Source organism: Centruroides sculpturatus, unplaced genomic scaffold (genome assembly GCF_000671375.1).
Source record: "Centruroides sculpturatus isolate CEXI.00-Female unplaced genomic scaffold, Cexi_2.0 scaffold781, whole genome shotgun sequence".
Taxonomy (NCBI): Eukaryota; Metazoa; Arthropoda; class Arachnida; order Scorpiones; family Buthidae; genus Centruroides; species Centruroides sculpturatus.
In genome coordinates this window covers 269,034-285,044 of record NW_019385085.1, presented here as the reverse complement: position 1 = coordinate 285,044, position 16,011 = coordinate 269,034, and the positions used below count along the sequence as shown (strand labels likewise).

The 16,011-nt window shown below is 30.4% G+C and overlaps 1 protein-coding gene across 1 annotated transcript in view; it reads left to right on the top strand.

Moving 5' to 3' along the window:
* Positions 1-16,011, top strand: part of LOC111634459 (importin subunit alpha-3-like) — a 56,157-nt gene that overhangs the window by 23,102 nt on the left and 17,044 nt on the right. The window contains exons 2-3 of the mRNA XM_023379228.1: positions 14,574-14,785; positions 14,879-14,974. Coding sequence (XP_023234996.1) covers positions 14,574-14,785; positions 14,879-14,974 — 308 coding nt within the window. The remainder of the gene's footprint in view (positions 1-14,573; positions 14,786-14,878; positions 14,975-16,011) is intronic.

Sequence of the window (16,011 nt, the reverse complement as noted above, 5' to 3'; positions counted from 1 at the left end):
TTTTTTTTTTGTCACAAATACATCGTTTAAATGGTAAAAGTTTTCTTTAGACCTTTTAAATTGGACCTTGCATAGCTTTAGCTCCATCAGTGCAGATGTCGATGCACTTTTTTCAATCTATTTCATTATTTCGAATGAAAACATTGATTTTATTGAAAATATCAAAACCCGTAGTTGTATGTTTTAGGCCGTGGCACATTAACAAATCTTCGCAAAGCTCATCGTTGTACTGATATTTCACAAAACCTAAAAGTACTGCCAATCCGCTGACATCTATTCTAAAATTAATGCTCGGTTAAATCGAAATTTTACTAGACTACAGGTTCACTCGGCACTAACGGCACAAATAGACGGGTAAATTGAGCGGATAAACAAGTTGTTTGGACTGTTAAAAGGGAAATCGGTGTTCGTACTGGGATATTTTAAAGCAAGTTTTTGTTTTTTCTTGTGTTAATAATTTACAGCAAATTCATTAACATGCGCCATTGTATAATGAAAGTCAGATGTACCCCTTCTATTTACGCTTTGTACCCCTAGGGGTACATGTACCCCCGGTTGAGAACCACTGACGTAATTCATTTAGTAATTAGCCTATTACTAGCCCGATAGATTTTCGGCATATCGTTGGTGTTAGTAAGTGCCTCACTTTCAAAAGCAATGATTTGTTGAAAATATTGCTTTTCTTTGAATAGAATATAGTTATAATAACAAAAAATAGAATATTTTATTTATTTACTTATTTATTCTATTTCAACATTTCATTCTTTTTTCAAAAAGCTAGAATGAAACAAAAAATAAATTTAATTTTATAGGAAAATAATAAAAGATATTTAGTAATAAGTTGCCTGCATATAATTATATTTCTTAGTTTAGATGGTGCAGATTTTTAAAGCATTTATGATAAGTGGGTGGTACAGTACACAGGGTAATAAATCCATCATATCTTCATATTTTTCTTCAGAGTGGACTTGCCCTGCTTTCAAAATCAACTCTCTGTAAATATCGTTGTTGATATAAATTACTAGTAATAAATTTATACTAATGTTAAAAGATATTTATTGTGAATTGATTAAAAACATAAATTTTATGTTAATTTGTAATAAGAATTAGCTTAACTATTTTTTTCATAAAAAGGACTTTCCCCACTTTCAAAATCAATGGCTCATATATACATTGTCTACAACTACTTTTGCTAGCAATGTCTTTCTGATTCTGGTCAATAGTGTTTTGTGCTGTAAAATCTGTGTTATTAACTATCTAGAAGTTACTCTAATATGTAGAGAATGGTATTATTGTGAATGGGACAGATGAGTGGCATATGAATAATTGCTCAAGAATACAAGAGATTCTACCTCTAGGTCTCCTGCAATTAATACAAGAGCAGTTAGGATGATTATACTTGTAGAAAAGACAATAACTTTAATGAAATGTTGTTGACATAAGGTATAGCAATGAAACAGTATCATGCACTCTAAGGCTATTACTTTTTTGGTTTTTTAAAAGAAATGTAACTTTGACTCAAACTCCTTATGCTTCCAAGAAGTAATATTTATTATCCTACAAAAGTTTTCTACCTGCTCCACAGGTCATCATCAGGTATTTTTGAAATTCTTGGAACATTTCCTTGCACCAGTTCCAGGTCTGAATGTTTATGTGAAACAAAATTCAAATTTCTATATCTGTTCAAACAATTTGTTTAAATACAAAAATATAAATGATAAATAGAACTAATTAAATACATGGATCCAAGTGAAGTAAATAACATAAAATAAAACAAAATAAATAAAGGAAATTAACATAAAATGCAATAAAAATATATATATCCATACAATAAACTAATTATGTTTATTGTATGGATATATATTTTTATTAGTGATATTTGTACATTTGTACAGTGGAACTCCAATGACATGACCTAAACGTGTTGAGTTATGTGGGTTGTCAAGTTAGTTAGGTTTTGGAAAATTTTAAATTTTAATGTTTGGCTATGTCATTAAATACAGTACTGTATACACAATTTGCCATCCTTTTGTGTTGTTTGATTTTCTACCTTACTACAATACATAAAATAATATGACAAGTAATAGAATTGCTTGGCTAATGAAAATTTGTATAAATGAAATAATTTTTTATACAGAAAATACCATACTGTAAAAATAATACCTTATACTGGAACTAGAAAGAATTAATCAAAATTATCACCTTTTTCCAGCAAATAAATTTAATATTAAAAACGTTTTCGATCGTCTTTAGCGATCTTCATCAGTTGAAAGAACATGAAAAATGGAACAAAAATTAAATTTATGAAAAAAGAATAGCTGCGCATGCGTAATGATGAGCGCTTAATGGAATAAATACAAAAAGTTAGGAATATAAGATTAAAAGTAAATAAAAACTGTACATAAGTATTTTAATATGATATTGCACTGAATCGTTTTCAGACCCATGCACTTGATTCTTCCATGGAGCTTCTATTTTTAGAAGTTGCTTCGTGTTGCAAAGCAGTAATTTGCTGTAGAGTCACACCGTTACAAAAAGCATTAGTAGTGGAACTGGTCAAAAAGCACAAGAAAGCTGTAACTCTGGCAATCGGTGATGGTGCAAATGACGTTAGTATGATAAAAGGTAACGAATGACATTTGAAGTGCTCTGGTGCTTATTAGTGAAGAAAGTTAAATTGTTTTCTATTTCTTTTCCCCCAGCTGCTCACATTGGAGTCGGAATAAGTGGACAGGAAGGTNATAGAATATTTATGTTCTTTGATTCTTTGTTCCAAGCTTCTCAAAGTAGCACCTACATAAACACTATCTGAATCAAAGCGATGGTCTTTAATTGGTATGGAGTAAATACCGGAGGTAGCGATCTGTTGAGCTCTTTATTTTTATTTATTTATTTATTTACTTATGTACAGTTTTTATTTACTTTTAATCTTATATTCCTAACTTTTTGTATTTATTCCGTTAAGCGCTCATCATTACGCATGCGCAGCTATTATTTTTTCGTAAATTTAATTTTTGTTCCATTTTTAATGTTCTTTCAACTGATGAAGATTGCTAAAGACGATCGAAAACGTTTTTAATATTAAATTTATTTGCTGGAAAAAGGTGATAATTTTGATTACCATACTGTATTAAATTACTGTAATACATAAGAGGAAATTTAGAATTATTTGAAAAATTTTGTTGAGAAGTAAGTAACTTTATCAAAAAAGCATCATTTACAATATTTTGTTAAAGTTTGCTTCTCTTTTGACAAGCCACATTAGATAGTTTTTTCAACAAGACTAATGTTGGACTTCCACATACATTTTCTCACAGGTTCTGTCAATTCAAAAGACTTCAAAAGTGTAAATTGTCACATGCACCTTAAGTTTGTATTTAATTGTCAGAGTAATTTATGTATCTGTTCTGTAACATTTGGCAAATTGTTATGAAACAATTTGTAGTTCTTTGATTTGTTGAAATTATTAGAAGTTATTATCAAAATAACTGAATTGAAAAAATTTTGATATTAAACAAATTTTTTGAACAAGAATTCTTGTTCAAAATGAATCAGTTGTTGATGCACATGCTCTAACACACCAAACTAATGTAAGAAGTGAAGAGAATATTGCAGCTGTTAGAGAAAATACTGACGAAAATCTAAATTTATTGATTCTGTGACATTCTCAAGAATTAGATGTTTCTCAAACATCTGTTTGGCAAATTTTACTGTATTAAATCCTTGTTTATTCCAACAAGCCTCAAACTGTTGATGACCTTAAAGTGAATATTATTTGTGTTATTGGAGAGATACAGCCTGATTTATGAGCCAGTCATCAAAAATTTGGTTAATTGTATTTACTTTGTCAAGTGTAATTGTGGGGGCTATTTAAATGATATTGTTTTTCACATGTAAAGCCACTAAACATATAATAAACAATTAGTATTTATTATCAAATAGCCACAAAAACCAAAATAATCAGCAGAAAAGGTGAAAGAGCTAATGTCTTTGTCCGTGTTGAACAGGTATCATTAGATCCTGCAGCTGTTGAAACAACATGGAATTACCATACACATGTGAAGAGGCGAAGTGACGTAAGAAAGAGAGTGGAAGAGGGGAGAAGATAGTAAGTTTACAGTTGCTAGAATGATTTTCATTCGGGGAGAAGGAATCTATATTGCAAAAGTTGGTAGTGGTGTTATTGTTGGCAGCCTTGTAAATTTCAACTTGCTCTAAATGTCTGAGAAGTTGTTTCTGGGTAGAGCTGTTTGAGGGGTGCAGGTCGAAATGCATGTTTATGTTGGGGTTGGAGGCAAAGATAGCTAATGTGGTGTTAGCTATCTTTCACAATAGAATTCCAATACTCTTGAGGTGGAGGTTTAAATGGCATGTTGTAGCAAGTTTTTGGTTTTTGCAACTGTTTTTTTTTATCAAGGTTACCCATTTGTGAGTAGCTGTGCTCTTATTATCTTCTGTAGTTTTCATTTTATTAAATTCAAAGTTCTGTCACACACTGGAAAACTATATTAGAAACTTTTTTTAATCTAGCTTCTCTGTTTATTGCTTTGTAAAAGTATAAATTAAGAATAACATTGTAAGAACTTTCAACATATTTTTAATAATTTTGTTGTTGAGATCCTTTTGGTTTTAAATGGAACTTTGCATTTAAGAGAATTTAGATATTCCAATTTAAATTTGTGTATGAAGGAAATCCATTGCTTCATTCAAGTACCTCTAATTTATACTTAGCACTTATCAGTTTTAGCATTTTCAAACCTTATTGGTTCATTATCAGGAATATTGACTTCTTAAATAAAGAAATTGTTGATGATAGAAAGTTGTCTTCCTTTCTGCTATTGAAAACTTTGAACAGTTCTGTCCAATAGTTGCTCATTGACAGAGTTAATATAGCCTTGCAGATTAGCCAGTTACTCTAAAAGCTGGACTTCATAAATTTTATGAATAAGTACTTAAAGCAAAATGGTTGGCTATGATAGGATTTTTGTATTTCATTTATTCATACAACTTACATTAATACAAATCACTAGGGGAACAGTAGTTAGTTCTCTTTATTGAAAATTTGTATTAATAATTTTCAGGGTCAAACTCAGCGTTACATAATTTATGGAGTTAAAGATTAATAGGTGATCAAAACTTCTAAATTATAATACTTTGAATTAATTTACTAAATAAAGGTAAATAAAATAAAATTCATTTAAAAAACAAATTAATGCTCCAAATAATTTACAAATCCAAACAAAGCGAGGAGGAGACAGTATTTGCCATTTAAGTGTGTAGCACTATACTGGAGCGGTTAAACAAAGCAAAGCTAAAAGAAATCCATGTTTTTCTGTTGAAGATNAAAATAAAATGTATTTACAAAAGTAAATTAATGATTTAAATTATTTTCAAATTAAACAAAACAAGGAGACAGTATTTACTATTTAAGTATGGAGCAGTATATCAGAGTAGTTAAACAATTTTTTGGTGCCAGAAGAGAAGAAAGTAGCCAAACATGGCATCACTATATGTGCACTCTATATGCAAACTAGCATGTGTTTGCATGGGACTGCATCCATTTAAAGGACTAGATGTCCTTAAACTCTAACTATTATTTTCTGTGTATGGTAGAATGGTCTGCTAAAATGAGCTATTTGAATTGCTCTATAGCCAGAGGTTGAACCAGTCTTAGTAGAAGAAAATCTATTCTGCTATAAGTAATAGATACGTGTATATCAATGATGCAGTTTTCTTTATATTCCTTTTAAAAATCAATTTTTCAAAAAAATATTTCCTCAAAAATTGATGAAACTTCATGGGTTAATTCTACAGAAATAACCACCGTTTTTTTGCCTGGACCGCATTTAATTAGAGACAAAAGCTTATCTTCGTATTTTTTATTTACTTATTTACTATGCATTTTGGGTGCAATATTTTCATGTAACTTGCACCTCTCTTCAGGTTTTTTACATTTCTGTTTTAAGTTTAAAAGGAAACTCTATTCTATTCAAAATAGAACATTTATTACAGTAGCACTTTGCTTTTTATACTTTTCAACATGAGTAATAAAATCATTATTAGAAATAGGTTATTTCATGGGATTTGTGAGAAAATTTGTTGTGACAGTGATGTTTTGCCAGAGTATGCAGAATTTGCTTTATGAATGTTTGCTTTAGTTGATTGTATAGAAGGCGAGTTGATTGTATAGAACTGTACAAAATCCAGTTTCAAAACTGCTTATTTTATATCTCATCTTGCTTGTATAATTTTTTGACATGATTGTATGAAATGCCATATTTTATTGTTGGACCATCTCCATATAATGTTACATACAGTACATACACCTCACTGTATCTTCAGAAAATAACCTTGATTTATGACATTGACCTTTTGGGAAATGTGGCTGTTCTCTCTATGAAAACTTGTTTTAACAGTGGTTTTCCAGGAAATAATTAGATTATAAAAATAGCAATGTATTACTTATTGTATATAGGCTTGTAATATGTACAGATTCTGCTTATCTATTCTCTTGTATTCTATATATATGTTCATGTAATTGAATGGGTTTCTTAATACAATTATTAATATTAATGATGATTTGTGTGATACTTTTTGATCAAATTAATTACCTTAATTTTGAATGGATAATCTGTACTGAAATACACTCTGCAAAACATTCTGAAATGAAAATAAAATCTTGCTGTATCTCTCACCACTGCACATACTTTGTAGTGGCCATTAAACTTGACATACAGATATGTGGAAAGTATTGTTTAAAACATTTTATTTTTTCCTATTTGCATTATACAGTATTTATGCTGGTTGTTCTTTGTAAATGTAATTTTAAATAAATAAAATGGAAAAAAATGAATATTTCATATGAAATTACACTGCATCAAGAGAAACACCAGATTCAAGTCTGGTATTTCTGTTGGCAGAAATGACTTTCCTATCAGATGCATACCATAAATAAACAGTAAATAAAATAATTATTGTTAATGTTGTTGTTATTGGATGAATCTGACAGTTCCAATCAACAAGTGGTCACTTTTTTTGAAGGTATATGTTTCAACTCGTGTGGTTTCAAGATTGAACAATAAACCTAATGATGTCCATTTAAGAAGGGAAAAACATTTGCCAAATTGATTAGAGTTATTTTGCTGGTGTTTGGTTATTGAGATTGTATTTAATAACCAATATTTAGTGGTTTTCATTTCTATTATTATTAGTTTTACTGTACTAAGAAAGGTGTGCAATACTAATTCTACAATATCCAAAAACAATAGTTTGGAAGATGATCATTTAGCTTTTAATTGCTGTAAGGGATTAACATACTGTAAAATTGACAGTCAACACCAAATTCTTCAAACTTAAACTGGACAGTAACAATGAATGTTTCATAATCGTATGCGTGTCCAATCCAGCACTGTAACAAAAAAGCAGTTTAAACATTTTCGGTCTATACCAAAGGCCTTCCTCAGGAACAATAGAGTTCTAAAATGGAATGCTTCTTAGGAAGGCTAAAAACATTTGAACTGATTTGTTGTAACCCCCTGGATTGGATGTAAGGTTACTGAAATGTTTGACAGTTAGTTTATAAATAATTTTCTAAGAGTCATTGTATAGAGGAATTTTTGGAAACATACCAGGTTTTGAGTAATAGTGCCTAATAATAAATAACAATTAAAGCATGTATTGATTTGTATAGGAAATGAATGGGAGTAAAACTATGCGTCTTTGATGGTTTTTGCAGAAAATTGCAATACCAGATGAATATAACTGGTGTATAAAGGATTCTTTGCATGTGTTTCAAACATTCACGTAAGTTTAGATCAGGAGTCTACAAAGTGGTCAGTATTGAATTTAGGAGTTGATAAATGTAAGTCAGTTGGGGGTCAATTGAAAACAATTCATTAAAAATTATTAGCTTAATGGGATATATGTATGACAGATCAGCATTTGTAAATTTGCAAACTGAGTACATAGTTGTAGTTAGTTTGCCTTCCTTAACAATACTGTTTTGCTAACACAGTTACAATTTGAAAACGGGATATACCTGTACAACACAACTTCAAGTTTCACTTTTTTGGGAAATCTTTCATACAAAATTTCAGTTTTTTTTCCATTCAAGCAAGTGCATTTATTGTCTCTAATTTGCTCATGGATTTTAGAATATTGAGATAATTTCAATTTATTTTTTTGCCTTTTGCCAGGTTTATCTTACAAACTGATAGTACAATTTTTTCTTCTTTGTCCTAGCTTTCCTATCAACTGAATATTGTTGTCGTTGCTTTAAGATTTTAGCTTTTAAGACTCACTCTGTTTTGTTTTTATAGATTAATCTTAGTATTTAGTATAGTTAATTTTAACACTTTTAGATAAATGCTATTAAACTTTTTTAATTATATAATTATATAAGTTATTTAACTATAGGTTAGCAGTCATTTGTAAAATGACAAACAAAATACGGCGGTATCTTGGTATTCGATCACAAATTCTGGATGAAAGTTGCTTGGTACTTGACCAAATAAATCAAATCCACTGGAACAAATTCTCGATTAATAACATATTTTTATTTTGTTGGCCATAAAAAATTTTTTATGATAAAAATAATAAATATGAAAATGCTGCCGATACTTTGATCGAGATAAAAAAAGAATGCTGGGATAATGACGATACTTTGTAAAAAGAAAACGCCCTGTTTTAACTAAAATTAATGTTTAATGCATAATATGGTACTTTTAATTGTGATTGTTAATTAATTATTGATTGCTTTGATAAACATATTTCTCAAAACAAAACAAACACTGAAACTGGAACTCTGTGAAATAAAGTACACAAGAAACTTTTCTTTTTCCAGAAAATATATAAATAGAGAAACAAATGTTTTTTGTTTAATTTATAGGCCTATATCAGGTTCACTAACATTTTGAATAAAAATTTTTTTTGGAATGTCAATTACAAAAATTAATTTTTGAAATAAACGAAAAACTTTTTAAAAAGTTACTTATATCCATGTATTAATACATCTCTCTCTTAAATTAACAATAAAATAACTAGTTTCTATAGAAGTAACATTAAGTTATTATTTTTTCTTCACTCTGGGTGTGGATGGTCATAAAACAACTGCCAGGCCGTCAATAATGATTCACAATCTTTTGATTAATACAGTTCTTTTTTAATGTAGCTTTGAAAATTTCTAGAATTTCTAGAGCTCTTGTGTGTTCTTTGTTGAAGTTCAATTTAATTAATTGTGTTTTGTCAAGTTTACCATCCTCCTGGCATATATGGTTAAAGACGTAAGAGGATATTCTTTTCATTGTAGTATCAAGCTCTTTGATTCTTTTGTTGATGGATCTATCTGCAGCACCAATACATACTAATTTGCGGTCAAATCTGTCTGTGATCAGGATATTGTATACTCCTGGGATACAATTTAAATTTATTTGATCTTTCCCATTGTGTATTATTTGGTATACTGATGCTATTACATATATAGGTGATCTTTGTGTCCACATTCTTTGCAATTTCTTCATATGTTGATCTGAGTCTCTTACCGAAGCTAACTACTATATATCTGGACTCAGCGGGAATATGTTGTGTTTGTATAGTGCTTTTAAGCTGTGATTGTAATTCTGTTTTGCAGATGTAATTTTGTGCTAAATTATGCATCAGTTTTTAGAGTAACCATGAGAAATTGCCACTTTTTCAATGTGTTTCAGTCCTTTATTTGTGCCCAACATATTAGTGCAATGCATTTAATAAATGCCCATCTCACTAACGACTTAAATGCTGCTATTTTGTATGAGAATGGGTCATTGGAACACACTGGTATAAAGAATGGAAGATACTCTGCAATTTGTTAAATGTTTGTCTTTGAGGACTAAAAAGCTTATTAAGAGGACTAATAGGACATATTGCACTGGTGTTATGGTTTTTTGCAAGGAATAAGTTTTTTCCTTGGTTGCAAAAAACCACAGCACCAGTGCAATATGTCCTATTAGTCCTGTTAATAAGCTTAGTTCTCGTAGACAAACATTTTAACAAATTATAGAAAATAAGGACATAGAGGCATATGAATTAAAATGGAAGATACTCTTGTTTTATAGTAAATGCTAGCAGTAATGCATCTTTTGTTGAAACTAATATTTAGGTTAAAAAAATGTGTGATGAATTACTCTATTGATAAAATTTTAATGTTAGTCCATATGGATTGATGTTAAATCGATCTAGAAGCTTTTCTATATCTGGTTTTATTTTTCAAATTATCACAATATCATCTATGTATCTGGTGTATAGTCTGATGTTTGGTAGGAGTTCAAGTAAGACCTTCTCTAGAGCCTGTATTACTAGTTCACATAGGTCACCAGACAGAGGGCATTGTTACCTATTGGTACAGTGCATTGTTGTAGGAAAATGTTATTATTATAACTGAAAGGACATGTAACATAATAGGTGTGCAAGCTCTAGAATCCAATTATGGTGTTGGATGGCCGCTTCTGTATTCTCAAATAAAAAATCACACATTAACCAGAAACAAGGTTGTATATAGATCAGTTTTTATAGTGACATGAAATCTAAAACTGTAATGTGTTCATTGTCAATTAATGAAAGCTCATTCAATCTACCCATCAACCTGTGTGTATCAATGGTGGTATATTCATAATCTTTCAAGTGATGAGCCATAATGTATCTAATTTTTAATGAATGCCCTTTTTCTAATGAATGGGTGGGTGAATGAACTTTACTATCAGTCTTAGCTGTTTTCATGGCTTGTAGGTTTTTGCAAAAGCTTTTTGAAGAGGAAATACCATAGTTTAGGGGGTATCAGGAGATGTAACTATCACTTTATCAAATTTTAAAATCTTAGTTAGCCTTGTGTGTATGAATCTAACCGCCCATTGTTGTAGGCTGTTAACATAATCTTTATTTACCTTGGTGCATTTCATTGCAGTGACATACTCATCCACCTGAGCCAGATAAATGAATTTCTTCATTAGCAGTATAGATCTGTTTTTATTGGCTTTTAGTATGATTACTCCATTCTCCAAGAGCCATTTTTTACTAGCATCAGCATTCTGCCAAAATTGCATATCCTGTGGTTTGTTCCTAATGTTTTGTACCTTGAAGACTATCTTCTACCTGAAGAATTTTGTGTGTGTGTGTGTGTGTTTCTTCCATCTGAGAAACTAATTTCTTGATGTTTGGTAACACATATCCAGGTCAGATATAAACATTGTGGGGTGCATACATGGGACCTTTCTTCACTACTTTCTACAAAAAATTTGAAGAGGAAATACCATCCTAACAAATGAAAAGATTCCCTGTATTTTGAGTGTGCTTTGGGACTTGAATTTGCAGAATCCATCTAATAAAAAATACATTAAGATGTTATTCTTAATGTATTTTTATGCAAAGTAGTTGAAACTTGGTTTTGTAGGTTTATAACTACTATTGACTTCAAACAGCATCTCATGATTCTTAATATATAGATCTCTCAAAGTTAATAAGTTTTGTAAGTTTGGTGTACATTAAGTGTCTGGTGTTTCTAATCGCGTTTTGTAGACACAGAAATTTTAATGTCCTCAGTAGTGTTTCACATTCCATGGGTAATCAATTACGGAAGATGGACATAAGAAACACATTATTATTCTTACAGTCCATCAAAAAGTCCCATTTAGCCCTAGTTTGAATTAGGGCTAAGACTAATTTCTTGTATGATTTTGTCAGCAAAGCCATGACTGTAACACAAAATCAGTTGTAGTATGCTTTCTAGTTACACCACTTGCAACTGGCAAGGGCACTCCACAATAAGTTGTGGTTGTGTGTTCAAGTCCTGGCCCAGGACAGTTCATTTCTTCCAGAAGATTTGAAATTATTTAATAAATTATCTAAATTAATAATTATAATTTAAATAAGAGATGGCACCTAACATCAATCTCTAGTAGCAAATTACTTAGTATTAATTATTAAAAATAGCAGATCTATGGTGATTATTACTGGAATATTCACTTCATCAAAAGTGAAATAGAACTTGTTGTTCATAACCACATAAAGATTGCTTGATGCTTTCAATACTCCATCATGCAGCTTCCACAGAAGAATTTTTGAGTACAAGTGCACTATTGTGTATCAACAGAAAATACATCCAAACTTGGTACCATATTAAATAAATAAATGCTGTTTTCAGGAACCAAATTGTTTTTAATTGGAAATGTTTTTGTTGTTTTATAAGAACATCTTCAGCAGCTCTTCATTATTCAATCTTTGTATGTACTATTAAATTTAATTAATTAATTAATTTATTTATTTATTATTTATGTTAAAGGATTTTATAGATTTTAAAAAAATTTATTTATTTTTATGTAATTTATTTAATTTAATGTTCAATTATTGAAAAGAGAGTTTCTGCTGAAGATGTTCTTATAAAAGATTGAAAACATTTCTGATTAAAAACAATTTGTTTGGTTTCAGAAAATAGTACAGTATTTATTTATTTATTTATCCATTGTGTATTTTGGAACAGATTTTTTTGCTTCTTGAACTCACTTGACATTCTTGAAGAATCTGGTGAATGTGTGTATGTGAAATTTTGAACTTTCTTCCCAATTTTCTAGGTGTATAAATTTTCCCAATGCTTTTTCCTTCAATTGGATTCTCTTCAATTATTTTCCTTCTCTTTCAACCATTTTCTGTTTTTCATTTTGCTGGTTTCTTTTGCTTTACCTTGAAATGATGCTTTATAATGTATGCCTTGGAATTCTGTTGCAGAGAAATGTTTAATGATTTTCCATTTTTCAGCAATTCTCAGTATAAAGTCAGCCAATTACATTTCTTTGATTGAATTGATTTAATCCCTTCTAGAACCAAACTGTTTTGATTCTTTTTTATTACATCGTTAAAAGCTAAGGTTAGAAAATGAACAGCGATAAACGGGAGTGTAATGTAATAAATTTAGCAATACAGAATTTCAATAAAATATACTAATTTTCTATGCATTTGGAGCTAGAACTATTTAAAATGACTAAGATAAAATCTTTCTCACTTTGCTTCTAGCTGTTTAAACACTGATTACAAATGTTTTCACCCTTCTTAATAGGCCTTCTTCAGGTACTCTGTGGTTTGCTAGAACGTCTGTTGGTAGATATTCAAAGGGTGTCACTGTTTACATAGGTTTTGTCTTACCAGTGATGTCACTGTTGTTGTTAAGGTTTAGACCAGGGGTGTCCACCCGCGGCCCAAGGCAAGTTCCAATGTGGCCCAATAAATGTGTAAACAAAACCAACAAATTTATTTATTTATTTTTTCAACGGCATAAACTCAAAAAAGAAGTTTCACGAAGCCATAAACCTTTATACCTAATTTATTTTTGAGTGGAAAGGAAATATTTTCAAATACTTGGAAATGAGGAAGATATACTAAATAAAGCTGGAGTTGTGACTCAAAGGAGTGTACTCAAATTTCGGGAAAGGAGAGAAAGGCTAAAAGATAAAAAGTAGTGAGAAAGGTTAAACAGACCTTCTGTTATGCAAATATTGACCCTTAATTTTCCAATCATTCTCATTATTTTTTATCTTTTGGCCTTTCTCTCCTTTCCCTGAATTTGAGTCTATACTCCTTTGAGTCTCAACTCCAGCTTTATTTAGTATTCCTTACAGTGCTGCAAGATTTGTCTACTTTGTGCCAAATTTGGGTACCCTTTTATTAGTTTGGCATAAAAATATTATTTGGCACATTGGCTACTTTTTGGGCTACATCTTATTTATAAATATATTATTTGAATAAAAATGCACTTTAAAATGGTGTTTCGTTGTTTTTTATTAATTAGAGACCCAAATAAAACAAATATTTGTGTTTTTCAAATAAATTTTCGTTTGTTTCTTTTATAATAAATGAATTTATCTATTTCTAAGTAAAAACTGAAAATGTCTGTAGAAGTAATTTTTTAAAATAACCTTTTTTATAATAAAGTTTTAATACTTATTACTATAATCTAGACATGTTAATCCTTAAATATACTTGTATATTTAAGGATTGAGCCAAAATATACTTGGGCCACAAGTATATATAATATACTTGTGGCCCAAAACTCCATGACTTCTTCCAATGTGGCCCAGAGAAACAAAAAGGTTGGACACCCCTGGTTTAGACGATACTGAGGGCATTAAATTTTCCTTTGATATATATATATAAATTCTAGCAGACATTTCATATTAATTTTCATCAGTGTTTTGATTGACAACAGAAAGGCCAATGGGGCAGTTCCTCTCCTTTTGGCAACTGTTTGATCATGTCATTAGGTGTTAGAAATATCTTGACTGTTGCTGAACTTCAGTTTGTTAACTAATTAATTTTGTTTTCTTAAGATACTAATCTTGTAAACAAAACCTTTTCAGCCATTCATGTTTTAACTCAATTTGTATCACATTCTGAACATTTTGCTTTGATTAGTGTTCATAGCATTTTATATGATGGTATGAATCTAGTTTTAGAGAATTTAAAAAATTTTCAATGATACAAAGCCTATTAATAATGTTAAAATTATATTAAAACAGTATTTCTACTGACTAATTAGAATGTTCATTTAACAGGAAATGAGAAGACGCAGAAATGAAGTCACAATAGAACTACGTAAAAACAAAAGGGACGAATCTCTTCTGAAAAGAAGAAATGTTCCTCAAACAGACTCTACAGATGAAGATGAGACAGACAGGAGTATCAATCATACAAACCTTGAAATGATTGTACAAAATGCTAGCAGCAATGATCCAGGAGTTCAGCTAAATGCAGTTCAAGCTGCAAGGTAATTGTGCAGTCGTAAACTGTTCTCTTTACTTAACTAGATGTATTTTGAATTTGAAAAAATGTACTAATCAAAATCTTTATTATTGCATAGAAAATTACTTTCCAGTGATCGTAATCCTCCCATTGATGATTTAATCAACTCAGGGATTTTGCCCATTTTAGTACATTGTTTAAAACGACATGACAAGTAAGTTCATTTGTAAAATGTTAATCTTTTATATAATTTCTTTGGTGTAAATTCAATTTAAATGAAAAAGTTAATGTAGAATATCGAAATTTATGATGTTGATGCATAAACTAAAAAGTTATTGAGATTTTTCTGTCTAGCAATGTATCAAATATTACCTCATATAATGTATTAATGTTCATTATCATAACTTAATTAAGCTGTGGCGATGGAGATTATAACCCAGTCAGCATAAATAACCTTTAAATTTAATACATTATTTCTATAAACACAGCACTTAACATACATATAGATGATACTTTCAGAGCATAACTATACAAATGCAGACAGGTGGTGAGGGACAGGACCATCTGGTTCCCAGATCTTCCAGAGTGGTATGCTGCTGCCTTAACCGCTCGACCTTCTGTCAATTAAATGCGATGCAGGCACCCATGGATCCCTCAACATCTTTCAACTATCCTATCTCACTTCTTTTCACCTTCACCTTACCCTCTTCTTATACAAACTTTACTTCTTTCTTCCATTTCTGGTTCCGGGGCTATACCTATGAGTGTGGCCCTCACCACCTCCTACGATGTCTATGTATGTTAATAGATTGCAAAGCCAATTGTCTCATTAAACAAATAAGGAAAAAATAAATTCAAACAGTCTTACATCTATATATACAGTAGATCCCCCTATAAGACGGTAGATACGTTCCGTTCTTTATGAATCAATTTTGTAGGAATCATAGTTTACGGACTACGGCTGTTTGAAAGGTTTTCTTTCATAAAATTAATCGATTCTAGACTAATTCGACTCAACATTTCCAAAATACGTATATTTTTTTGAAAATAATCCGTATAAACTACGTTATAAACAAAAAATTGTAGGATTGCTTACTGAGTGTGTACCGTTCGACTACGCCCGTTGCTAAAGCTTGGTTTCGACGCGGAACAGCGCATCAAACCGCAGCCGCGATTTCTGATATTATTTTTCTGCGAAAACTTCGTTGACCTTTGGAGACATCCTTAATATAAATAATTTTTATGGCCGTT